The 26,903-nt window shown below is 43.3% G+C and overlaps 1 protein-coding gene across 2 annotated transcripts; it reads right to left on the reverse strand.

Moving 5' to 3' along the window:
* Positions 1-430: 430 nt before the first annotated feature.
* Positions 431-26,622, reverse strand: ccdc187 (coiled-coil domain containing 187). Of its 2 annotated transcripts, XM_083975286.1 has the most exons (13): positions 26,258-26,622; positions 24,972-25,063; positions 16,454-16,516; positions 15,777-15,915; positions 14,966-15,056; positions 8,715-8,793; positions 5,978-7,528; positions 5,334-5,467; positions 4,077-4,148; positions 3,838-3,972; positions 3,658-3,752; positions 1,834-1,928; positions 431-1,738 (listed from the first exon to the last, which is right to left on the reverse strand). In XM_083975286.1, the coding sequence occupies exons 2-13, from the start codon at positions 25,018-25,020 to the stop codon at positions 1,578-1,580; spliced, it is 2,664 nt and encodes an 887-aa protein (XP_083831412.1). In that variant the 5' UTR covers positions 25,021-25,063; positions 26,258-26,622; the 3' UTR covers positions 431-1,577. The 2 variants fall into 2 exon arrangements, with proteins under 2 accessions (XP_083831412.1, XP_083831413.1); XM_083975287.1 differs by lacking the exon at positions 16,454-16,516.
* Between the last annotated feature and the right edge of the window lie 281 nt (positions 26,623-26,903).

Consider the following 26,903-nt stretch of genomic DNA (forward strand, 5'->3'; position numbering starts at 1 on the left):
CAGCAGGCGTGTGTGTTTCTTATGAACTGGAAAATTTTAGAAATACAACTGTGGGCTTATAGTGACATTGTGAGCCCACACCTATAGTAATAATGTATCAGTGACGACGCACAGTATGAGTCACCGCTCCAACGACGACCACAGAGTTCGCAGGTGCTGCCTTGAGAAGAGTTACTACACAAGTCCAACATAAGTTAGTTTTACAGTCAAATGTTTAGAAATGTAGCACTTTACTCGCCTTGAACTGTCCTGACTCATGTTTTTGTTTTTATATTTGTAATTTTATATGTTTTTTAAAAAATTTCCTGTGATAATACTGTATGTCTTTTTAAAGAACCCAGATTGAACTGTACTACAAACATGGTTTTGTATTTTATGACATTTTTAAGCAGCCAATAAAAATATTTTTTTTATTTGTTGCAGCTTCATACGTAGTGGCATAGGTCTTTAGTAAAAAAAGAAAAGAAAAAGAAAAACAAGCAGGTTTTAAATGTGGGAATAACATGCACATACAAAACAAAACAGACATAAAAGAGAGAGTTCAGAATGGTTACATGAATGTAAAAATCAAATTCTTGTTCTTAGAGCAGTGTGATAATTAAACAATTGGCCCTGGAGTGAAAATATACAAAAACACAAGTTGGCTGTTGTACCAAATAATCAAAGATTTAAGGCCCACTTGAATTGTTTTTTGGACTTTAAAATAGATAAAGAAAGGTTCAACATAAGCCATGCTCATGAATTGGACATATCTGCATTCGGATATGAACCAGCACTTAGTTATAAAATGATGAACAGGTGTTGTGTATTTTTCAGCAAATGTCTGTTTAAATAAGGAGTGATTCAGTTCCTTTGATTGTCATTGTGCTTGTGTAAACTCTGGATAAATTAACTCTGATGCCAAAAACCAGCTCACTCAGGTTTCAGGCGTTACTGCAGTAACTTCTTCTTTTCTCTTCTTGATGAAATCGACTGTTGGTTTTTATCTGAGCTGTGGCTCCTAAATAGTGCACAGCGCAGGGCTTCAACCGAAACCCGCACACATTTAGAAAGGCTAAAGTGATACTAAGGAAGTTATGAATTATTTGACCTTGGTCAGTTCCTCTTAACTATATTTGCTGTGGAAATAAATCCTTAACATAATAATAAAAAAAACAAAAAACAAACACAAAACTCTACAGAAGTTCCTGCAGGTCAAATACACACACACAACATTGTGGAATCGGATACTGACGTCGTAGTGATGAGCTAAAAAATGAAGACAAATAAAAGTTACAAATACAATAATAATAATGGATACTGTTTAAATTAAACAATCAACACTGAAGAATCCAAACAATAACTCAATAAATCCTATATTTCCCTTTGAAAGTGATAAAAAGCATGAGTTCAAAGTGTTCAAATCAAGAAATATTCTAAACACGTCACTTCTCTCGGCTCTTTCTCTTTGTTCCACTGGTCTAAAGTGCTATTGGGGGCGGCTGGTAGAACTCTGTCAATGACCTGATATTTTAGTGTTATAATAAGATATAAAACTGCACTCCTGCAAACTGGACACTGTGCTGCTGGACACATGGTTATTGCTGCTTGCAGTTCTCCTTCTTCTCTTTTGGTTTAGGGCGTCCTGACTTCTCTGCTTGCCGCTTCGTTGGCGGGATGAAAGTCGGACTGGACTCTTCCAGGAAGTCGTGCAGGCCGAGTGTCGAGTGCGGCACGGGAGGCGACTGACAGGCTGGACCTGTAGTGGGAGGAAAAGGATGTGAAGAAAGAACATCCAGCCATTGTTTCCAAAAGTTTCATTCTGAGTGTCTCTACTGTTTGTGCTGACTTTACCTGTTTGTCCGACTCGGAGGCTGTTTGTGTCTTGCCTCCGGGCCTGGAACGTCGGATCCAACTCCTCTGCGATGTTCCTGATCTGCTGCGCTTGTCTGCAAGTGACACATTTGTATATCTCTTTATGTGTTCGCAGGTTCTCCCACTGGACGACTTTTATACATAAATCTATACTTGGTCTTCTCCCCCCATATTTGTGCCTATAAATGCGTAAAACCTGCAGCCATTACAGTCTGCGATCCCAGAACATCATACAGATGCAGGTCCCAATAGTCATAATAGTTCAATAGTTCACCCAAAATTCAAATTTCACTCATTATCTACTCACCCTCATGTCAACTAAGAGCTGTGAGAAGTTTCAGAGTCCTCCGTGCCTTCTCTGAGTTACGGGGGGGTCCGTGCAGCAGTATTTGTCCATATAATGGTTGTCAATGGATACCAACTTTCTTCATCCAAAAAGACACAGCAAAAAACATCCAAATACCTCCATAGTACTCGTCTGTAATGTCCCTCTTGTATTGAAGCCCCGACATGAGAAATTGTTCCGGAAAAAATTAAATAAGTCTATGTTTCAAGCTTGTTTGTAGCGGAAGCTCCCAGTGTCTCGGTTCACTGCTCTTCCTGCGGAACAGTTTCTCATGTCAGGACTTCAATACAAGAGGGACATTACAGACGAGCAGTATGGAGGTATTTGGATGTTTTTTTGTGTGTCTTTTTGGACGAAGAAAGTTGGTATCCATTGACAACCATTATATGGACAAATACTGCTGTACGGACCCCCCCCGTAACTCAGAGAAGGCACGGAGGACATGAGGGTGAGTAGATAGTGAGTGAAATTTGAATTTTGGGTGAACTATCCCTTTAAGTTTTCTGCCCCCTCAAGCTGGAACGATCTGCAGAGGGATCTAGGACTGACTGAACTCATTGGCCGAACTCAGGGGAATTCAGATCAGTCCTAAAGGGTCGAGAACGAAGATCCATTGACTCTTGTGCTTTCCCTCTGTAATTTGTAATTTGTAAATGTGTATATACCGTTTGTATAATTCTATGTGGTGTTGTTTTGCGCACTGCTTTCTTAGCCAGGTCGCTCTTGTAAAAGAGGTTTTTAAATCTCAATGAGTTTTACCTGGTTAAATAAAGGATAAATAAAAAATAAAAATAATCAGAGTACAGTATAATGCATATAATCAGGATTAGGGTTGCAAAGGGGCGGAAAATGTCCAGTAAATTTCCAGAAACTTTCCATGGGAAGTTAAAGGGACATTGTGTAACTTCTCCTGTTATCTATTCATGAAAATCGATTATTTGGTTCAAAAGTATGTTTTTTATTAATCAGTAATCCCCCCCATCAATAAACTGAAGTGTTCCGGTAAGCTCCGAATTTTTTGTTTTAATTCTTGTATGAACAATCAGTTCTTTTACTGAACAACAACATGATGAATGTTGAGTAAAATATTACTCACCCCCCTCCCCCTCCCCCACCCAATGAAAAAGTAAAATGACAAAGTGTGGCCTCCAGGGTTCAAGAAATCATCTGTGCATGTGATGGAGGAATGCACAGTGCATGTAGCAGTGTGCTGTGTGCATGTGGTTGAGGAATAGCATAGATATTCAAGTGTACTTGCATTATATCTGGTTGTTTTAGCCAAGATTATGCTACAATATATTTTCCCCAACTATATTTAAGTTCCATGTTAAGGGCCAACCTTCAATTTTGTAAATTTCGTATTTATTCCCATTTATTCACATATATTCCCGTTAATTCCCGGAATTTTGCAACCCTAATCAGGTTTATTTATGGGAATTCAGGTAGAGGCTATTTACGGTAAAGTGTAGGTTGGACTGGGTGGCTGGTTCTCTGGGGAACAGTCCTCGGTGGGGGAGGGAAGACCCTCCGAGTCCAGTCTCTCTCTCTGGACCTGACAACACAACAAAGTCATTTCATCAACTGCAAACAACAGATTATAACAAGGCGTCAAGTGTCAATCTTCTACATTCATTCACCTGTCTCTCTCTCGCGGCCCGTCTGTCATGGTGACTGATCATCGCTCTGTGCTCGCGCCACGACGCCGGCCCCTCCAGCTCACGGGATCTCCGCTTCGACTTAATTTCCTGCTTCTGCATAAAACGCGCAATTTCCTTTTGCACGGGAAAGCACAGTGTCGTTTCAGAGGTGCATGTTCACACGGGAAGATACAGGGCGTTACTGACAACAACACGACGACGGCTCGTCATCATCCTACCTCATCCTGCGCCACCTGCGCCGCTCTGAAGTCTCCCTCCGGGTACGAGCTGCACGGAGACGGCTGGGAGTTCTGTGAGAACAAGAACAAGAAGTGAGTGTCTTCTCCTGTATCCTTCCTCTCATAAATCACAGATGTATTAGTTTATTAAGGGACATTGTGCAATGACATGAATCATTTGCAGAGCTCACAGCTAATTTCCATCTGCAGTCCCAACATGTAACAAATACACAGGAAACACAGACCACAAACGACTATACAAGAGTGATACACAAATAGACAGGAGACAACACATAGACAATACAGAAACAGAGTTTCCACATCTAAAAAGACAAGTGCAAGACACCTGAGAAAGGTGTACCCTATCCTATATGATCAATGGAAAGAAAATATGTTTAAGTATTTTAAAATTCCACAATTCCTTTTTCATAAGATTTTAAGATAATTCCATAAATTGAGTGCGTTAAGAGGTACTAAAATACATTTTTTAAGAGACTAACTGAGTAACAAGTGCCTTTGCTTTTAAACGTGCTGGCAAATGATGCGAAGCCTGCGGAGCTAGTTCAGGCAGACAACTCAAGCTGCGCCCATCCTGAGCTGATCAGTCACATGCCCTCCTCATCCAAATAGGACGGGCTATTTAACCCCCCAGTTTACCTGCTCATCCCTGGCTATGCTGCTGCTGCTGCTGCTGCTGTTTCCTGCTCTGCTGCCTCGCTGCCTTGCTGCTGCTTCTGCATACATCTCGCTGCTGCTGCTGCTGCTGCCCGTGAGGTTTTGCAAACCAACCTCCTCCCCAGCATCCACCTGTGGGCTCTGTCTCTATGATCCCCTGGTACGGGGGGATCTGCTTCATTCCCTGTAATGTCTGGCAAACCAGATCATTCAGGGAAGGAATAACTGAGACAGAGCCTGATGCCAAACCTGCTGCAGCCATGCTCTAGGATACCTATGCTGTGCTTCAGCTGCAATGCTTACAATCAATCCTGCTGCAACCACTCTCAAGAATATGCTAACTATGCTGTGCTTCAGCTTGCTTGCTTATACTCAATAAATTATTTGTTCTCATTTCAGAGTTGTCTGACTGAACTTTGGTTATCCAGTAGCCATTGTTTTAAATTATGAGAGAAATGTAAATAGTTTGTTTGTTCTGCTTTTCAGGGTTTCAGGCAGCTTGTTCCGTTCTTTGATGGCTGTCCATGAAAAGGCAGATGAGGAGTGTCGCATCATGATCACCTTTTGATTCACTTCACTTACCCTCCTCAACAGCTTCTCCTCTTCCTCCTGCAGCTTGCGGGCGAGTTCTTCATCTTTCAGGACTTGATTCAGCTCCCCGAGGTCCAGGCCCGCCTCGGCTGGTTCCGGCTGCAGCTGCAGCGGCGGCGGCATTCCTGAGGGATGACGAGTTTCATTTCATGTCAGAAATCACACGACAGATACTGAAGCGATTATGACGGAGACGAAAGAGCGTGGAGCGCATTATCAGAGGAAATCAGTGATGAATCATTTAATCACAGTGAAAGAGACGCACACTAAGAATGAAAACTGACAATCGGATGCAGGCAGCGTGTACGGGCCTGTTCCTCCACTCCACTCATGCTATTTGAGTTTGTCACAACATCAACACTCAAAAAGAGATTTGGCGATGGAAGACGAAAATGAAAGCACACACGGGAGAAGATCATTTCAGGACTAGTACTGAAACTAAAAAAAGTTATGGAAAAAGGAAACCCAGGACCCCAAATCACAATGCACCACCACAGAGAACCACTTTTCGTCCAGATTAGATGACGATTGAAGGAGAAAATGACTGAGAAGGAGCAGCAGATGAAGACACACAGGAAGCAGTTCCCTTCTGCAGGTTGGAGATTGGCTGCAGTTCTGTTGGGTGGGTTTGTTACCTGCTGCCATGAGCCTCGACCTATCTCTGGTTGGAGCCGTGCTGCTGCTGCTGCTGCTGCTGCTGAGGAGGCTTTGGCTCCGCTGTGGCGTGGCTCTCCGTGGCGGCCACTCCACCCTCCTCTCCGCATGCTGCTCCTCCTCTGAGCTTAACCTTTGTTCTACTACGGCGCTGCGGCCTTGTCTGCGTTCGCTCGTTGTCCTCTCAACCCTGCGATCTCGTGCGTTCCTCTCCCTCTCCCTCTCCTCATCGTCGGCGTATCTCTGCTCTCTCCGTCTTCTGCTTCCTCCCCTGTCTCCGTTACCCAGATACGAGTCTCTCCTGCTGCTGCTAATCTCATAAACCTCTCTGGCGTGCTCCACATTGTCCCCGTCTTCCCTGTGATCTCTCCCGCTGCTCTCTCGGCGTGACGGTCTTCTACTCCTCTCCCTGATGTCTCCATGGAAACTGTGCCTGCTGGTCGCGGCTCTCCGGAAGGCCCTCTGATGTGGATGTGGCTGGGAGTCGTCGCCGTGGGAGACCTCGCTCCCATCGCGAAGCACCTGGCTGTCTCTGCTTTGAGGCCCGATTTGCAGCGGCGCCCCGTTGCCGCCGCCACCGAGCCTCACCGGCACGCCGCGCTCTCTGAGGACCTGGCCCAGCATCGCCCACACCTGACTGCTGCTGCTGCTTTCGTCCCGCCGCCGCCGGTTCGATCCCCTGCTACCGCCGTCGTCCTGAAAGTGGACGCGTCGGTCGGGGTTCTCCTTGCAGCTCCAGGTTCTCGTCAGGTCTCTGTTGTTGCGGTGTTGGTTCCTGTCGTGCTGCAGCCGGACGGACTCGCTGCGCCGACACCTCAGTCTTTCTCGAACCTCAGCGCCTCTATCCCGATCTCTTTCGCCGAAGCGCTCGCCATCGTACTCTCTCTTCTCTCCGAGGTTCCTTCCTTCATCCCGACTCCTCGGCCTCCTCTCCTCTCTGCCACCGTAATCATAATAATCGTCTCCTCTCTCCTCCTCCACCTCCTCCTCCTCTTCCTCCTCCCATCTTCTCAGCTCGTCCGTGAAGCTCCGGCTGCGTGAGCCGAGACTTCTGTAGCTTCTCTCCTGCGGGCGATGATACGAAGAAGAAGAAGAGGCCCGTCGCTGAGGAGGAGGAGGAGGAGGAGGAGGAAGAGGAGGCGCTGCTGTGGCTGTGTTGCGTCTTTCAGCATACATTCTCTGGGACAAGACGGAGAGTATTTCAGAGAGCTCCGTGTCTGAATCCTCTGAATCCTCACTCAAAGGAACTCTCAACTCGCTCCTAATTTGCCTAATAGAATCTGCGTGTCCTTGGTTTGACCATGAAGTTGTGTTTTCCTGAGCCGCCGCCGGTCCCCCGAGGGAGTCAGCCCGAGGCCCAGCGGCGGCAGAGTGTGAGTGGTTGTTGTTGTGAGAGGAGGAACATCGCCACCTGGTGGTGTCGGGAGGCGACTGCAGCCGCTCCTCCTCCTCCTCCTGCTCTCCTTGTTCTTGTTGGAGTGTGTGCTGCTGCTGCTGTGTGGATGCGAGTGCTGCTGTATCACTGGTGCTGCCTTTCAGTGATGACAAACATGCAAACACAGAAGCAAGGGAGGGAGGGTGAGGCTGTTAGCGAGTGCTGTTAATGATGAGGTAACACTGGCATTCACAACAGCTGCATGTCACTGAAGCAGAAATCTGTGTTTCATAATTCATATAAATGTGTTTAGACGCCTCTGAGGCAATAAATGCATACATATTAATACAGCTACACTGGCATGCATAGTAAACAATAGAAAAGACAACATGTTATATTATATGCATGCAAATGATACGAAGCACAATATTTAAAGGAGAATTCCGGTCATTTTTGGCCCCTAAATCGTTGTCCTGATGGTCACCCAGTGTTGTGGAGCAAAAAACGCGACTAAAATTGATGCAGGCAAACCGGAGTTACACCATGGCTACCCGGCGCTAGGGATAGCGACGACGCTAACCTATGGGGGCAATTCTTTCAACCACAACAACAAACACTCAGAAAACAATCAAATATCTCTGGTACATGACTGGAATCCTTAGAGACACCACTGAACTCATATAGTGAACAGTATAAACAGTATAAACTTTGTGTTTTTGCTTGTAGTCACTCACCTCAGATAGCCGAACTCTGAAACATCCTGGAAAGACATTACTATCCCATCGCAGAGCGCCTGCTCTCCCCGCCACAGAAACAAACACTTATTCCTTGTTGTGATGATTTCTTTACAAAAATAAACGGTCGGAGATATTATGGACATTACCACTACACTGCTCCACCGTTTATTTTTGTAACTCCGGTTTGCCTGCATCAATTTTAGTGGCGTTTTTTGCTCCACAACACTGGGTGGCCATCAGGACAACGATTTAGGGGTCAAAAATTACCGGAATTCTCCTTTAATAGAGAGACGAATATAGTGTAAAAGCTACAGTATGTGGATCATGCTTTGCTCATGCTGTTATGTCTGTGGAGAGTGACACATACAACAATAGTGAGCAGTAGCAGTGGAGCAAGGCGTGGTTAGACAGAAGCTAAGCTGGGTCTGGGTCCTGTCTTACTATAAGTGCAACAAATAACTGCAAATATCTACACATCAAATTATATATATGATGATATTCTTGAGAAATCAGCTTGTTTCTTTTCAATGATTCTGTATTATGTCAGGATTTCTTACTAATGCTGCCACATAAGTACAGAGGGAATAAAACACAGCAACTCTGTACCTTCACCGCGGCCCCCCTGCCCTCTGCTCCTCCTCCTGATGTTCTGCTCCTCCTCTTCCTGCATTCGTTTCGCTATTTCCTGTAGAGACAAGACGGCACTGATTACTCGTTTGACGTAATGAGTAACTAGACAGGAATTTATGGCATTTTGAGATTACAGAGAGATGGAAGGGGTTCGGTTAAATAAGCAAAACAAAAACATAGACAATCTGGGCTCTTTTTTGCGCTTCAAGCTAAAAATTCACAACTTATATTTTTGTAACTGTGTCATTAAACCGTTTAAAGTAACACAGACGCTGCTCAGGCTGGAACAACTGTGCAAACAAAGGTTGAACTAACTGATTATTAGACACGTTGAGTGCTGTGCTGCTTCCAACCAGCAGGTGGCAGCATATCATATTGTGGAAAAATAACCAAGGAGACAACTTAACATGAGTCTGTGACTAAAATTAAACAAGGAAAGTAGTTTTTTGTTGCTGTTGTTGTTGTTAAATTTGATTCATTGCTGAAATTTTAAATCCACCATGAGGATAGTTTCAATTTTTTGGTTAGTGTCACTACACCACATGGAAAACACAACTATTTGGATGAATAGTTTTTCTTCTGATTCTGCATCTGCTTCTTTGGCCTTAAACCTCTTTGATTTCATCTGTACATCACTGGAGTTCAAGTAAAAACACAAATGTAACATGAACCAAACTCTCAGACCAGTTTGAACACATCTCATGTAATTACAGTGTGAGCTACATCTGGCTCGTCTACAAGTATAAGTATAGCAATACATATACTCCATATACTATGGCCCATGTACTTGTGGCATACTAGAAAGTATACTAATTTAATACTTCTTCTGACTAAATTGGAAGATTATACGTTCATAAAATTTTAATCATTTTAAGTTTACAGAAGTACACTTTCAAGTATACAACAAGTACACTCATCTATATACTCCTAGTGTACTAAGTATATACTTCTAGGCCACATTTTAGTTTATTAAAGGGATAGTTCAACATTTTGGCAAATTGGCCCATTGCCATAATCCCTATAGTCATAGCAGTAGGTTCGTTACTTTTAATTGTCGGTGCAAGCTATTTTTAGAACGGCGGAGCAGAGCCGCGAGCTACTCAGAGCTACGCTATGGAGGCTAAGGGAATTTCTTGGTTTCCCTCATCAAACTCATCAAATACACAATCCAACAACTCCAAAACACTGTCGTGGACAAGTTGTGAGCTGCACATTCACCACGCTATGAGATAATAACGGAACGTTACGAGACGGAGCTGTTTTAGAGGTAAATTCATGCAAAACCGCTCTGAGCAGCTCACGGCTCTGCTCCGCCGTTCTAAAAATAGCTCACACCGACAAATACAGTAAAGTTAACGAACCTACTGCTATGACTATAGCGATTATGGCAATGGGCCGATTTGCCAAAATGTTGAACTATCCCTTTAAAGTATACCTTATAGGTCATTTTAAGTTTACAAAAGTACACTTTCAAGTATACTGCCTCAGTTTTAATATTACAGTAAATGAGTATACCTGTAGTACACTTTAATAAACTACTTTCTGCCAAAGGTTGAGATGAGCTGAGATCTTGTTAGTGGCTCTCCGACACAAAGCTCCGGCCTGTGGGAGACCAAACCAAACCAGAGTAATTCAGACAGCGACAGCGACAGCGACAGCGGCAGACTGGATGGAAACTACAAGACCACATGAGACAAGAAAACTCTTCATCTCCTCAGCCCTGACGACCTCTGGGACTGAAAATGCCAACGGAAGCAGGTCAACAGGACTGCGTCACTTTATAAGTAACACCTTGTCACTGGGGAATGCCGCCTTGCTCTCACCAGCGCTGCTATACTTGTCTGTTCTCTGAAGCCGAACCCCCCCCCCCCCCCCCCAACACACACCCCACACCCCACCACACCCACGTCTCTGTGCCGCTTTTCTAAGAAAGGCCAGGTCTAATAATGTTCCCCACAAATCAGCAAATTCTCACACCGAATTCTATGAAATACCTCTCTCTGTAGGCTGCGTTCGCAACATAAATCATAACTTGGAGCTAACGCAGCTCCTTTCAGCTCCTTGCAATCAGGGCGTTTGTGTCAGCCAGCCGCTTTGCCAGCATCAGCAGATAATTAGCAGCTTGCCATGGCAGGTTAGGCGAGGAGTGCCACAGGGATCTGGCATTTAAAACTGCACAAGCCGGCGCCTTCTGTTCCTTAATTAAAGAGACAATCTACAGGGAGGCAAATATTGAATCAACACCTCTGATCAGCCAGTCATTAAGGAAGTTAGGCTAATGGGAGTGTTAATAGTTCATCACCTGATCCAAACATCCACACTCGTAAAAAAAGAAATCTTTTTTTTACTCCCACACAGGAGCAGATGTATTCACCGCTGCATTACCTGGTGTGACTTTTAACCCTGCAGGTAAATGAGGCTTTACTGTTTAACTGAGTGCACTGTTTGAACTCAACCCCTTTAATAATAATGAATAAACCCCACAGCCTCTCTGACCTCACACCCTCCAAACAAGGAGCTTTTATGAGCCCGTTCAAGGCGGCCTCCCGCCTCTAAAAAGGAAACTGCAGGGTAAAGGAAAATATTATGCTGGAGCAGCCTTGTGACGCTCGGCACCAGTTGGTGGTGGAGTTACACAGCTCAGCCCTTCTACTGGTGGACAGGCAGATGATCTTTATTTTGTCCAAAAACTAGTGTGAGGAAAGGTGTAAAATGCAGAGTGATAAAACCAACACTGAATGAACGAACGTGTGAAAATAGGAACGAGGGAGACGTGACTGATGGGAAGCACATGGCTGCCTTACAAGATGAATAGTTGTTGTTTTGTGATTAAAACATGTTGGAGGGATTCAAATAGATGTTATATTATAATGTACTGTTATGCCTGTATGCAGGAGTAAAAATATTAGTCTAAGTGGGAGTCATGTCATGCAGCAGCAGAGCTACAGACGGGTGACATATTAAAGGAAAAACCTGTATAGTCCATTAGTAGGGTGAAGGGCCTCAAACAGCTACGTATAGATCAGCTTCTTCACCTTTATTCTACAAACTCTACTGGACTCTTCTAGACTAAACTCTTCCATTTTTCCAAAAGATTTTCCCTAATTCCTAATTCCCTATTTCGCACATTCTGTGACATAAACTGTAAACTGTTTTCTTGTCTGTAACAACATCTATTGCACGTCTGTCCGTCCTGGGTGAGGGATCCCTCCTCTGTTGCTCACCCTGAGGTTTCTCCAACTTTTCCCTGTTAAAAGGGTTTTCCATGGAGTTTTTCCTCAGTCGATGTGAGGGTCTAAGGGCAGAGGATGTTGTTACGATGCCATGTAAAGCCCTTTGAGACAAACTGTTTGTAAAAACGGGCTATACAAATAAAATTGCCTTGCCTTGCCCTAATGTAGTACTTTGATGATGAGGATGGAGGGCACAGTCTCACACATTGGTCCAAAAGTAGGTTGAGATCTGGTGACTATGTAGTACAAAGTACAGCATTGGTTGATGGCATGTAATTTGTTTTAAAGGGATAGTTCAACATTTTAGCAAATTGGCCCATTGCCATAATCCCTATAGTTTTAGGAGTAGGTTCGTTACCTTTAATTGTCAGTGCAAGTCGTTGCAAGTCGTTGTCGTTACGAGACAGAGTTATTTTAGAGGTAAATACAGAGACTGCTTGCTGAAAAACTGCCCATGAAGGCAACGCGCATCAGCGGTTTTGCATGAATTTCCCTCTAAAACAACTCTGTCTGGTAACGTTGTGTTATTATCTCATAGCGTGGTGAATGTGCAGGTCACCAGAGCGTTTTGGAGTTGTTGGATTGTGTATTTGATGAGTTTGATGAGGGAAACCAAGAAATCCCATTAGCCTCCGTAGCGTAGCTCTGAGCAGCTCGCGGCTCTGCTCCGCCGTTCTAAAAATAGCTTGCACCGACAATTAAAGGTAACGTATCTACTGCTATGACTATAGGGATTATGGCAATGGGCCAATTTGTCAAAATGTTGAACTATCCCTTTAACCACAGTACATTTTCACATGGTGGTGGAGAGCGGTGGTATCATGTTACATGGCAATCAATCAAAAAATGAATCAATACTGTACATTTCACTCAAAACCGCAAATGTCACTGTGAGGACGGTGCAAGAGGGTAAATCGGAGTTAAAAGTCCTCAGGGGACCATGAATGTCTCACTGTATTAAATTGCATGACCATCCATCACTCCAGATGCTGAGATACAGTATTTCATTCTGGATAAAGTGGTGGGCCATCCCTATTCCCTACAGCTGCACTGCTTACATGGAAAAAAAAATATCTAAGATATCACTGTGAAAGAGTGTCACTAATTATCCACAAAGCAAACTTGCAGTGTCATTAGGATTTATCAACCCTCTTAATTAAGCACTAGCTCTTATATAATGTTCTAGTTAACATGTCTCTTCCTGAAACTGCACACATGTCAACTGTGCAAATCCAGGGAGACATAAGCATGCACACACACACACACAAGTGCACTTTGTATGAGTAAAGGTTGATGGTCCATGTCTGCAAATCAACCGCCATGGAAATAGCCTGAGCCATCATCCAGATGGGCAGCTGACAGGCGGTGTGTCTCTTGTTGAACAGCTGACTCTGCTCATACAGCGCTCATACGGCGCAGCGGGCACATCAGAGGCTCCGAGCAGCACTTTATTTGCCGGCGCTATTCATTACGGACTCAGTCATGTCCTGAGAGAAAGCAAAGTGAACCATATGATACTCCCTCACCTGCTGGTTAACAGGCTCATAATGAAATGATATACAAGCGTGTCCCGAGTGCCACATGAGCCGCTGTGATTAATGTGCTTTTCACTTTGTTTAAGTGTAATTCTACTGCCAGGCTTTCATGTTGCACACACGGCGCTGTAGTAAAAGATACAAAAAAAAAATCATTACTCTACCGTCACTAGCAGACATTTTCTGCTTTGTATAACATGTGAACACTTACTGCAGGCTTCAGCATTACATCCATTACACATTTCTGTTATATGAATTAATACAGAGGGAAACAACTGTCTTTGAACAGTCAGCTATAATGCCCGCAGTGAGGATTTGATACTTTAAAGATACACCTGGTGTGGTGTATTACTCAACAGTGGTGGTTTTCTCCAGGTTTCTGTTTTATTACAGCCTCCTCCTGCTAACGTTGAACTTGTTCACACAGCGCCTCGCTTTGCTCCGGTTACTGACAGCAACTCGACACCCACGGGAAAGGATTTGTTCCTCTTTCAGGAGCAAATCCCTTAAAAAATATTGCGCTTTACAATCTTCGCTGTCACGTCTTGAGTCTTCTTATTAGACAGAATTCAGTTTCGAAGCCAAGTTTAAACATATTAAAGAGTTTTAAATTTAGACATGACACCACAAGGCAGGAGGAATATTGATTTTCAAGCTGGTTTCTCTGTATCAGTCATCCGTGGTGACGCATGATTTTGGTCTCTATATTACTACAGCTCCCAAGATAAAACCACAAAGAGATATGAAACCGGATTTATTGTCTTCTGGGCACTGAGTAATGTTTAAAGTGTTAAATGTTGTTACTCTGTGTCACTAGTAGAGAGTAAGCACATGGGGGATGTTAGCTGAGTCACAAGCTCCTTGTCATCCACACAAAAGCAGCAACTGTTTATTTGTTGTGCACTGTAAAAGAGGACACAATGCATATTGAGTTTGAAGTATCTGTGCACCGACTGTTTTGTAGACTGTGTAGTGACATATGTCTTGTGGGCAATAAAAAAATGAATCATTTTATGCAAACATCTTTGTGCATTGAAGGCTCGCTTTTGTCTGGCATGATATAGTGTGCTTACTTTCAGTGTGCTAAGTAGAAACTGTGTGACTGAGAGATAATGGTTTCACGCAGACACTGATGTGTGTAGATTTCCAGTTTAAAAAGATTTCTCACACCGAGGTGGGCGGCAGGTGGATAATAGATGAGTAGGTGCAGATTCATGTGACGTCAAGGTGAGAACAGGCAGTAAAATGACTGGTGTGTTTGTTAACTGTGGGAGGGCTGTGGAGAGTTTCTCTTAGAAAATAGTATAAACTAAATTGTTTAAATGAGCCACGTGACTGCAATTCACAGTTGAACTCCCCCTTTAGAGACATTTTTCTTTCATAGCACTGATCAGAGGAACACAAACTAAGTGTAAACTGAATAAACTCCATGAGCATCGGTGTCGTGATTTGAGCTCACCTCATCATCCTGCTCCCTCCTCTGGGCCTCCTCCGCACGCCGCTGGATCTCCTCCTGAATGACGCGGGCGTACTCAAAGTCTTCCTCCTCTCTAAGGAAGAGGAAGGAAATTTAGGGTTAAAGGTGCATTGTGTAGGAATTACTCCCATCTAGCGTTGCGGTTGTATATCGCAAGCAACTCAATCGTATTTTTCATGCTGCATTCACGTGAAATTGGGCGGACGGCAGACAGCTGCTGCACGTAACGGCATAAACAAGCCTCTATGTAAACAAGTGGTCCGTCAGCACGAGGCAAAACAATACACGTGACAATATGTTGTCATGGCGATGTCGTATTGTTTACCTGACCCACGTTTTACCGGCTTTCTCTGGACTTCTGTGACTAAAATGACATCTGGTTTGTTTCCGACGGCCGTCTGCCCGACTGCAGGTGAATGCAGTGATTACTGATTAATGAAAAACATACTTTTGAACAAAATAATCGATTTTCGTGAATAGACAACAGGAGAAGTTACACAATGTCCCTTTAAATTTTAAATAACTGAATCACAGCATCTCACATCAGACTCATGCCAATAAACGACATCAGTCCCATGAATAAACACTATGAATCTAAATGATCTACTATGAATTCAGATGACATACACACAGTTTACACAGTTCTGTGTAGATTTCAGCAGCGACTCAAACCCAGTAAATATGCATCATCAGTGGGTGTTTATTGGAATCAATGAGCTCATGCAGTGACGTTTAGTCTTGCAGCATTATGGGCTGTGTTACAGTAAGTGTGAGGGCAGCGGGGGTCACCTACAGTTGTCTGGAAGTCTGCCTCAAGATGGCGCTCTGCATGGCCTGCTGCTCCTCCTCCTCGTCCTGCAGCCTCTTGGCTACACGGATGTCGTTCTGCACCAGCTGGTTCTTCTGGATGTTGGTGGTGTAGTACTGCTCGACTGCGAGGGAAAAGGCAGAAGGGAGAGAGAGTGTGCCAGGATCAGATGCGTGGCAGTGGCGGACCATGTGTGCACCAGATTAATGTGATTAATAATTACTCTATTAACTTCCAGTCTAAAATCTGTTTTCTTCTGAGTGTTCATCTCTGCTGTGTTTATTCTAAATGCGCTCTGTGACATGTCTGTCCACTCCTAAAAACAGCCAGCAAATTATATGTCACTCTGTTTGTTAAGACATACCACAGCTATGACTGTTACAGCCAACAGCTAAATAAAAACATGTTCAGCATCACTACCGCAGGTTTCCCAGGGTGCCTTTGGTGAGCCATGAAACAAAACACAGCATTTTACTAAAGTATGCTTTATATAAATCTGTAATTTGTAGTATAATGCTTAGCTGGGTTCTCAAACAAAACACCTCACCAAGAAGCCCCACGACACATAAGGTGGTGATTCAATGGGACTGTGAGGCAGACCACATAACACAAAGTACTACATGTCTGTAGTGTGTTAAATGGTGGGTTGACACTGTACTTACTCTCCTGCTCCTGCAGGTTGTGTGCCAACGCTCCATCCTCCAGCACAGCAAAACACTGGCACACTGCAACACGAGGATACGAGCACTTCAGTATCACAACCAAAGGTTTCCGTGTGTTCAAAAATGAATGGGGAGGAGGGGGTGGAAATATTTAATAAGGAAACTGAAAAAAATGACACATCCTCAATTTCACTTTCTTTCTCGGGGCGGCTTGAGAAGAGACAATATTGTAAAAGCTGTTGTGTCTGGAGGGAAACAACACAATATAAGTGTGGTGTGTTTATACGACACAGACAAATACAGAGGAGCAGTGCCCTTTAAAACTTTATAAAAACACAACAACAACCACCATCCACCGACCACTCTGGCATGAATTAACTGTTCGTTTAGAAAAAAAAAAAGCTCTCAAAGAAAAAGACTCATAAAATCCTGATCATAACAGGCTTCTAGTGCTGCACAACAACACACAAGTGGCCACAATTATTGCTGCCCTCCCAGAGCTGCTGAGTTCAGTAGCTGCAGCAGATCCACCACATCCTAACAAAGGCAATAACCAGTGTGCATGTTTCAGAATTTAACCATTAGAATGAAAGTGACTTGAAAGGATGAAGTGGATGCACTTGTTTTCCTCACTTCACTCAACTCACTATGACTACCAAATGAAGATGCAAACTTCAGGAAGGAGGCACTCGTCCTGCAACCATTTGTGTTGGAAAAGCCGGCGCAGATGGCACAAATGTATGTGGAGTGAAATCAACAAGGCCGCTGTAAATCCGCGGGCTTTAACAAAGAGCTCTCCATACAGCAGCTCTGTCTGCTCGCCCATATCCAGTCATTCTGTTTTCCCTATCCCATGATCCCACAGTCTGGCCACCTGCTGCCAGACACAGTCATAAAACATATCGGTTTCATGTCATTAACGCTCTCCGAGCCTTGTTCTTTTTTTTTTTTTTGTCAGAAAGTTGACAGAGGCAGAAACAAAAGGAACAGTTATTAAATTCACACAAAGATATCATATCAAATCAGCAAGAGAGATAGTTGACTGGTCTGTTACAACTTCAACGCTGTTTAAAACCACTAACATATAGGGTTGCAAAGGGGCGGAAAATTTCCATTAAATTTCCAGAAACTTTCCATGGGAAGTTAAGCTGGGGAATTTTGGAAATATTCCAAATTGGAAACTTTCTATGGGAATTATAGGAATTTATGGGAATATATGGGAATTAACTGAAAATTGGGGGTAATTTAAACAAACTATATCACATCCAAACATAAATGTAAATATTTTGTTTTGTCATAAGCAGACATCCATGCAAAATACAATTACATTTCAGAACTTTACCAAGTTTGAATTCTTTAACAATGAATCAATTATTTTACTGAACAACAAAAACATGAATGTTCCCAGGGCCAACCTTCAATTTTGTACATTTCAGATTTATTCCCGTTTATTCCCATTTATAAAACGGAAAGGTGAAATCCCGCAATCTGATTGGTTGTTAACCGTGGTATATTGAGCATATACCACGGCTACTATTCTAAAGCCTTATCACAGCGTAGGCTATCACTCCGCGTCAGGCACGTATGACTGGTATGAATGGAAGTTGTTGTCATGTATCCATGACAACGGACTGTTGTAGTCCGTAGCCAAAGACAGCTGATGTTTTTACGATGTTAAAAAACGGACTAAAGTAGTTGACTTCACATGTTTAAGGTGAACTTTCACCTCCGGGGAGGGTTAACAACGGTAGAGTGGATTGAGCAGTGACATTAACCTGAAAAAGAGCGGAGGAAAAGACGAGCTGCAGAGCTAACTTGGAGCTAACGTCTGGAGAGGTGGGACTATTTTTTTCACAGTGAGGCTATTTTATTGGATAATATGTATTTCTGGTTGAATAAAACTACATGAAATTGATTGCGTATCCCTCTTTTATATTGCCTTTATTCGTAACCGTTTTATAAAAGCAATATATCACTCCAGTCCGTGGTATATGCTCATTATACCACTCCAAGGGGGTTGTCATCCCTCCGCTTCGCGTCGGGCCGAACAACGCCCCTTAGCCGTGGTATAATGAGCATATACCACGGCCTGTCGTGATATATTGCTTAAATATTCCCGTTAATTCCCATGGAAAGTTTCCAACTTTGAAAATTCCCAGAATTTAACATGGAACTAACATATGATGGTGAATATGCATAGATTTGCATTACTCTATGATCTGTGCAATAGTTTAAATAGCTTCTGCATTTGTGGACGGCTGCTCTCATCTATAAACATGCCCTGTGTGTTTTCAGGAGGCTTTAATGAGCTACTACAGTCTGTATGTGCCGTGGCCTTCGTGTGTTTAAAGTCTGTCAAACAAACTCAAAAGTTAGTGGAGAGAAAACAAACACAGACGGACAGCAGCAGCACCGTGGGCCCAGCTGTTTTCTCCTACTTCCTTGATCTCTGCAGAAACACACAGCTCACCGTGTGAACTGACACGACCACTTCGTGCTATCTTGACGATTCTCTTCAGGGGAATCCAGAAGGGCTGGATTTTCTACAGCGCTGCCTGCCAGGAGAAGAAGGAAAGAAAGAACGACGGCGCTGAAGAGCAGCAGCTTTGAGCCAGAGGTTAGGGCCAATTAAAAACACCTGTCCCTCTGATAATCCCTCCGCTGAGCCTATCAGAGCGGCCTGGGCTGCGTCTGCACACACACGGCCGCCACGTTTACAGCCAGTGGCTTAATGCTCACGATACCCGAGTATCCACTTTATGGGCTGACATAAATAAATGCCATATGTTATTCATAATTGCCCGTTTGAGCTCTTAACCCAGATCCACTTCATGCTGCAACACCATAAGCTCTTTTAATGAGTCAAACATTAACGTTGGGCCGGGAGCATATTTCTATATTATTATTAGTGGTGTTATATTGACATGCTGTTTTACAATTAGTGGCCACTTTATGAGGTATATGCAATCTAATGCAATCTAACACAATTGTTCAGGCCGCCTGTGACACTGTCATGCAGGTGTTAATTCAGCCGTAGCATTAAGGTCATAGTTAATGATGTGTTGTGTGAGGCGACATTATATTCAGAGGCATTTCTGGCATTCTGCTCTTCTCTAATGTGTGTGAAGAAATAAAACCACTCTCAGTGTAAATGCACAGCAGTCTCCGGCTGTATTAAACCACCTTTAACTAATAACAATAACACTGACATATAATTCAGTTTGCACGTTTCAAACAATGCAAACAAAATTGAAAAAGCTGTAAAAGCTTTAAAGAATTTTTGGCAGAGCAGGAGTTACCTTATAAAGTGGCCAATTTATTTAAAAGCAACTGCATAAAAAACAGTGAGTGGATCCCAAATAAGAGGAGCATCTAGTGTGCTGTGAATGTAAACATGGCTCTGCTGTTAGAGAAGATGTGAAAGCTGAGACGTGTGTTTGTTTGAGAGAAGAGCGAAGATCCTGCTGGAAGTTTACTTACTGACTAGCTGGAGATGAGCTGGACGGTTTGTCGTGGACGGTAAGAAGAAGAAGATTTATTCTAAGAGCGATGTGTTGAGCTTAAAGTCTAGTGTCGTGACCATCTGTGTGGCCGAGTGAGAACAGCATTCAGCCCACTTTTTCTATTGTCATGTGACTCACGGAAAGTCACGGAAGAAGACGCATACTGGCTTGACATTCCTTGATTCCTATCTTGTCACTGTTTTCACATTCCCGCTTTAAAAACGCCAGAATCCTCTGCTCTTTCATGAATCACAAGAGACTGCTTAATGCAATGTTACATTTCCACTAGGGATGTCACTATTACTAGTTTTTACAATTAATCGCGGTATTAAACGCCACAATTAATTTATCGCAAAGATTCCTAAATACATGACTTTCCAAAAAATATTATGTCGGAACCATCATGTGCGCCAAAGTAAAGGTAAATGCACAGATACTGGTCCAGTTACCTAATGTAACATTGAATATTGAAAAGTTTGCATGTCATTTGTAATTTTAAAAAAACACAACAAAAAAAGATTAAGATAAACTCAAACACTTGGTAAAGATGACAACTGATTCCCCTGGGGAATATAATTGGTCCTTTATTAATAGATACTTAAAAAATTTTGCGAAAATAATTAGCTTCGTAATTATTTAGACTATTTGATTTTACACATACATAGTGTTGGGAAATTAATGAATGCATAATAATCGTGATAATCGTAATACTGTGATTATTTCTTTGACAATAATCGCACCAAGAAAATCTATAATCGTGACATCCCTAATTTCCACATTTGCAGAACTGGGTCTTAGTTGATGTAACCAGACAAACTGAGGATGTCCCATCTTTGTCCCAGTCTGAAAACAGGGAAGTGAGCAAAAAAAAGAAAAAAGAAAAAACATGACATGATGATTGTGGTCAACTTTAAACTCCGTCTCTAAAAACTCATTTCTCCAAATCCTCCACAGAGATTAAGCCTCAGTCTACTGGGCTCAACAGTCAAAGTTCATGGAAATCAGCGGTGGGCTATGGAAGGGGTCCGTTTACACCAGAAATGACCTGCGCCGAGAGTTTTAACCCCATCCATCCCCGAGACAGACACACATGCATTACCACTTACACCTGTCGTGGAGCTTAACTACTATCCGCTAAATGGATCTGCGACTTGCCCTTATGCTTCCAGTCTGTCAGCGACTCAGCGAGGAGAGATTAAGTCAAACGCTCGGTTTTAATCCGACAGGACAAATTGACGGCTCAAAACATGAGTTCACTCTTAAATCCATTTCAGAGACAAGACGAACTAATGAAGGGAAAAGGGAAACAGCTTTCATTCTGCATGGGGTGTGTCTGCATTGTGGGATAACTTGTTTTTCCAAACTCCTTTAAACTACGGTCACGTTACATTTCTCAGGGAGGGACGAGGAGCGTGTGTTATTTTGACTGCTGAACAGGTTTTGAGAGACAGGGAGGGAAGGAGGCATTCAGGGCCAACACTAAAAACATATGTTCAGTGTGTGTGTGTGTGTGTGTATGGTATAGTAAGCCCCTTAATAAGGAAAAGAGCCTGTGTCTGCCTCCTACTGTAAGAGGATAGTGAATCAAAGATCCCGCAGACAACAGAAATTGTCTGTGGCATTTGAACACCACGGGCTAAAGCTCCACTCAGGGGTGAGATTGTCTAGGAAAAGAGCGCACAGCTACACAAATGAGTGGGTAACATTTTTCTAAATAGCACGGTATGTTTTCCAGCAGCGTGCGTGTGTGTGCAGGCCAGGCAGGGCAGGCCACTGGATCTGCAGTGGGACTGGGAGAAAGGGGGAAATTACAAAGCAGGAAACCACGACCTGCATGACCTGAAAGTCCAAACAGCCAAAACAAAGTGAATTATTTCCTATTTTAAAGGGAAACTATGCAAGTCTGGTGGCTTTTCCGCTGTTTTGCTATAAAGCTCCTCTCGTCCATGTGCATTTGTTTACAAAGAAGTGTATTTGTGTAGTTTTAACCGTCATAAACAAAAGATTACGGGTTACGGAGCGCATTCGTGTCGCGGTGCGCAGAGACGAGAGCTGGGACACTGGGGCAGCGACCGAGTAACTACACTGATGTTGAAAGGTTGGTTTTCAGCCATGAGACGCCAGGTGAAGACAGAGAGCCTCCGTTCTCACTCGTAACAAGTCACAAGTCATGTAGTTAACGATCACAATTACTCCGGAGCTTTTTAATTAAGGTAAAAATGTAGCATAGCCACGGGAGAAATCCTGCTTAGTTGGAGGGTACCCCCAGAATTTTGCAACTCAAATTTAAGACTTTTTAAGACCTTTTTAAGACCACATCTAATGAAATTTAAGACCAACCTCGCAACGCAGCATTCCATGATTTTTTTGCAAGTAGATACAGTTATGTTGTTGCGATGTATCATGCAGATAGATAAAGATAAAAAATAAGACCTTTGAGAATGAAATTTAAGACTTGTAAACTAAATTTAAGACCTTTTCAAGGCCTTAATTTATGGTTATCAAATTTAAGACTTTTTCAAGTTTTTAAGACCCTGCGGGTACCCTGCTCTTTAAAGGGGAACTATGCAAGTCTGGTGGCTTTTCCACTGTTTTGCTAACGCTCTTCTCGTCCATGTGCATTTGTTTACAAAGAAGCTGGCGAAAAATCAATACATGGCGAGTCGACGTGTGTATTTGTGTAGTTTTAACCGTCATAAACAAAAGATTACGGGTTACGGAGCGCTTTGTGTCACGGTGCCGCAGAGACGAGAGCTGGGACACCGGGACGACCGAGTAACTTTACTGATGTTGAAAGGTTGGTTTTCAGCCACCAGGTGGAAGATAGAGAGCACTCGTAACAAGTCGCTAGTCATAGTTAACTATGAAAATTACTCCGGAACTTTTTCATTAAGGCAAAAATGTAGCATAGCCACGGAGAAATCCTGCTTAGTTCCTCTTTAAAGCTCTTCCCTCCCTTTGCAAAAAAACAAAAGAATTCACATGTGACTACACTTTTCCTCTCTACTGCTGCTGATGCAACAAAAAAAAAGCTGAAAAACTCCCACCAACATTAGAGACCTGACAGCAAATCATCCAAAACAAAATTATGCAGCGTGAGGAATCAAACACTGACATTGAGATATTTTGCTTTCATCTTTCCCCGACACTTGGATTGCAGCAGCAGCAGCAGCAGCAGCAGCAAGTGCTTTCTCCCAAACAAAGAAACTGGCAAAAGGAGAAAATGACAAGGGTGCTATTTTCAGCCAAAATCCCCCACCGACCGCCCACGAGCTCTCTCTTCCTCTCTCTCTCTTTCTCTTTCCTCCTCCCTTTGCTTTGCTGCTTTTTTCTGCACAAAATTCCTCCATGCAGTGCGTGTCCATCCTACAGCTCTGTGTCTCTGTGTGTTAGAATAGAAAACAGCCAGCTCATGAACTGGACTAGATTGTCATGGAGAACAAAAAAAAAAGAGGTGAGGTGAGAGGGGGGGGGTAATGTGGAGTGGGACTCTGGGTCAGTTGGTGAGAGTGAGATTAGGAATGGTGGTGGGTGAGTGGGTGAGTGGGTGAGTGAGTGGAAGGGGGAGGCGGGGGAATTCCTCTGGGAGCTGCATTCCCCCAGCACATCGAGCTATATCAGGAGCAACCAGAGGAGGGAGGACAAAACAGGAACTGATAAGGGGGGGTGGGGGGGGCAGTGAAAACAAAGAGCGCTGACTTGGCTGAGACTCTCGGATGAGGAGGAAAGTGAAGGAGAAGTGAAACACGGGGGGAAACTACAGCTACTTAGGGAAACAGGAGCATAAACACTCACAATGGGACAATGAGTAAACATGCCAACGTGCCACAGCAGCGTCGTGGTGGTTTGACAAATCTGACTGTGGAAAGGAAAACAAGAGGGTGAGGATGAGTAGGGAGGGAAAGGATGATGACATTGACCAGACAGACATCTGATTTACATACGGCGATTGTCTCAGTGAGCAGTTCATAGCTGTTGTCAACTGTCTTTGTTTGTGAGCTGAGCCACTGCTCGATAAAGCATGAAAATGCAAAGCTGCACAGTGTGCCCTTTGTGTGTGGAAACAAGAGTGGAGTGCTGAATTATCTCCCCTGATAAAAGACATGCAGACCTATTTCTATCCTCGTCATTAGTACGGACACGCTCAGCCTAGACATTCCCTACCTGCAAAAGTTTTACATGCATGCATTTTTAGATAAAAAATGCTATAATATTGCTGCTATTTATGTGATTTTTTTTTCTTCTTTCCATGGAAAAAACACTTGGATTTTGCTCAGCAGCAGGATTTTCCACAGTGGCGCTCCCATCTCTAAAGCTCACTCTTTCTCAGTATTTGAATGTCTGCATTATGCCGGACAGCTGATTTATAATAGTCGTCTATAGTGGAAGAGACCTTTCAACACTGAATATAGATGAGCAATTTAAATTGAATATAACAAGCAGCTCTTTGTGTTGCTAGAAAAAAACATCAAACTTCACTCTTAAGTTGCTGTCCAAGTCTTCATGTGAAAAGTGAAAGCCCTTTCTTCTCCCACAACTCCCAGATAACAAGGAGCGATCTCATTCCTCGTGTCTTATCTGCACCTAGTGCACCAGACCCTGTCTATGATGAGAAACATCTCTGTATGACGGTATCTGTGTCTGCTGCTGCTCTACAGTCAAAACATACTCAACAATACCAAGCCACTTCTAGGTCTGAAGAGGAAAAGCTGCCGTTTGGTGCCAAAGCTTAACGCAAAAGAAAAAAAAAAGGTGGAAAGTTGTTGTCATACATCTCATCATCTCTTGAGTCCAACATTAAATCCCCTCAGGCTCCACATGTCTGCAGTCCAGTCGCTGACCCTGACCTCTGACCATCCCTGTGGTGGGACCGAACAAAAACAACTTCTCCTCCAGACCAGAGCATGAAGCGTGGCACATATGTCTAACACACAAGTCTTTCTTTCTTCCTGTGTGTGTGCGTGTGTGTGTGTAAGATCTGGCTCCAGTTTTTTTGGGGAGTGAGCTCCTCTTACCTTCTTGGACACGTGGAAGGTTGGACTGGTCAATCTCCAGCTCGGCCATCACTGTCCCTGAGCCGTCACTGCCTCATGGTGATACACAGGACCTTGACACCAGAGAGAGGAAGAGGAGAGGGAGAGGGAGGGGGGAGGGAAGGGAAGGGGGGTTATGGAGGTTGTTATCTATCTATCTAAAATAAGTGGAGCCTGGAGCTAATGTGGAACAACACACACACACACACGCACACACACACACACACACACACACACACAACCCCCACCCCACATGTACATAAAGAGACGGCTTGTTAGCTGTATTCCTATTTGTTATTGCACTACTGATCTGCCACCTTTGCACAAGCCACTTTTTCCATTACTTCACTTGGTTGTATACAAAGTTTTTCTCTTTTGCATAGTTTATCCTTGTATATTTCTTTTCTACTGTGCATCAAACATAGTTTTTTCTCTATTTAAACAATATCTTGTACATAACAGTACATGTTTTTGTACACAGTGAAGTCCTTATATTTTTAATTGCATACTTTCTCTACGTGTCCTGCACTTCTGTGCTACTGTTGCAAGTGGATTTCCCACATGTGGGATTAATAAAAAGTCTCATGTCTTATTAGTAGCCTATTACTGCATAGGCATTCAACCTATGCAATCTTGTGAAGTAGGAATTGGGGAATTTTAAAATGTTTTATCATATTTTGTATCATGTATGACTTAGCTTTTTTTTTCTCCATTGGTCACATAGGATAGGGTACACCTTTCTCAAATGTATTGCACTTGACCTAGTCTTTTTAGATGTGGAAACTGTGTTTCTGTGTTGTCTATGAGTTGTCTACTGTCTATTTGTGTAATTCTATGTATCAGCCTTGTATAGCTAGTCGTTTGTGGTCTGTGTTTTCTGTGTATTTTTGCACGTTGTATGTTGGGACTGCAGATGGAAATTAGCTGTGAGCTAAATCTGGTGCAACCATCTCTTCGTTTTCTGCAAATGATTAATGTCTTTGCACACTGTCCCTTAATAAACTAATAAACTAAAACTCGTTTAACCTCAGTGCCATTCATTCATACACTAAAGTGAACAAACTGACATTACCAGCTGAAACTCCTTCACTGTTGACAGTAATAACACAGCTACAGGCTATAAGTTACTACAGTTGAATGTAAATTACGGTGTATGTACTGTACATTAACAAGAGGCTACTTCTGTTTGTTTGTCGAAGCAAAGTACAAATAAATAAATCCAACAGAGAGACAATCAACCAAAGGAGTTTTTAAGTTGAACAACCTACCTGTTCCCAGCAGGCTTCTGTGTCGTGTTAATGTCCACGACTGCACACAACAACAGCCTATTCAACAAGTAGCCGAGATGACAGCACAGTGTCAACTTCAGTCGTCCCTCTCTCTCTCTCTCTCTGTGTCTTCCTTCCTTTCTTTCTCTTCCTCTCTTTTTCGTCGTATCCACAAAAAAACAAATTAACAACAATAAAAAAAAACGTCACGACCGCAGCTTGTGCTTGACCGTTTTTAACGTCCGTTCCGCGTGAGTTTTATTGTTGTTGTTCATCAATGAAACAAAAGCCCCGGACGGACGGACGGAGGCTCCTGATGGGAAGCGAGGGTGGACAAACTTCAGCCCACAGTCCGCGTCGCTCCGGCGGCTTCTCTTCCACACACAGCAGCTCCTCCTGCTCCGCAACGGCTGTGGCAGTGGGGGCGGTTAACGGCTGTTGCTGCCTTCAGGTGCCCACTTTAAAGCTCAGAACAATCACCACTCACAGTTTAACCCACGAGTCACGATGTAGCTAGGCGAATTAAAACTACAATTCCTGGGTTTTCTTTTAGTGGCTGATTTAGCTAGCGTATTCTACATATGAAGAAACATGTATGCAGGGCTCTCAAGTTTTGAAGTGAGTTCAGAGTGAGATTTTACCAGCG

Source organism: Trachurus trachurus, assembly GCF_905171665.1.
Source record: "Trachurus trachurus genome assembly, chromosome: 7".
In the NCBI taxonomy this organism is placed as follows: domain Eukaryota; kingdom Metazoa; phylum Chordata; class Actinopteri; order Carangiformes; family Carangidae; genus Trachurus; species Trachurus trachurus.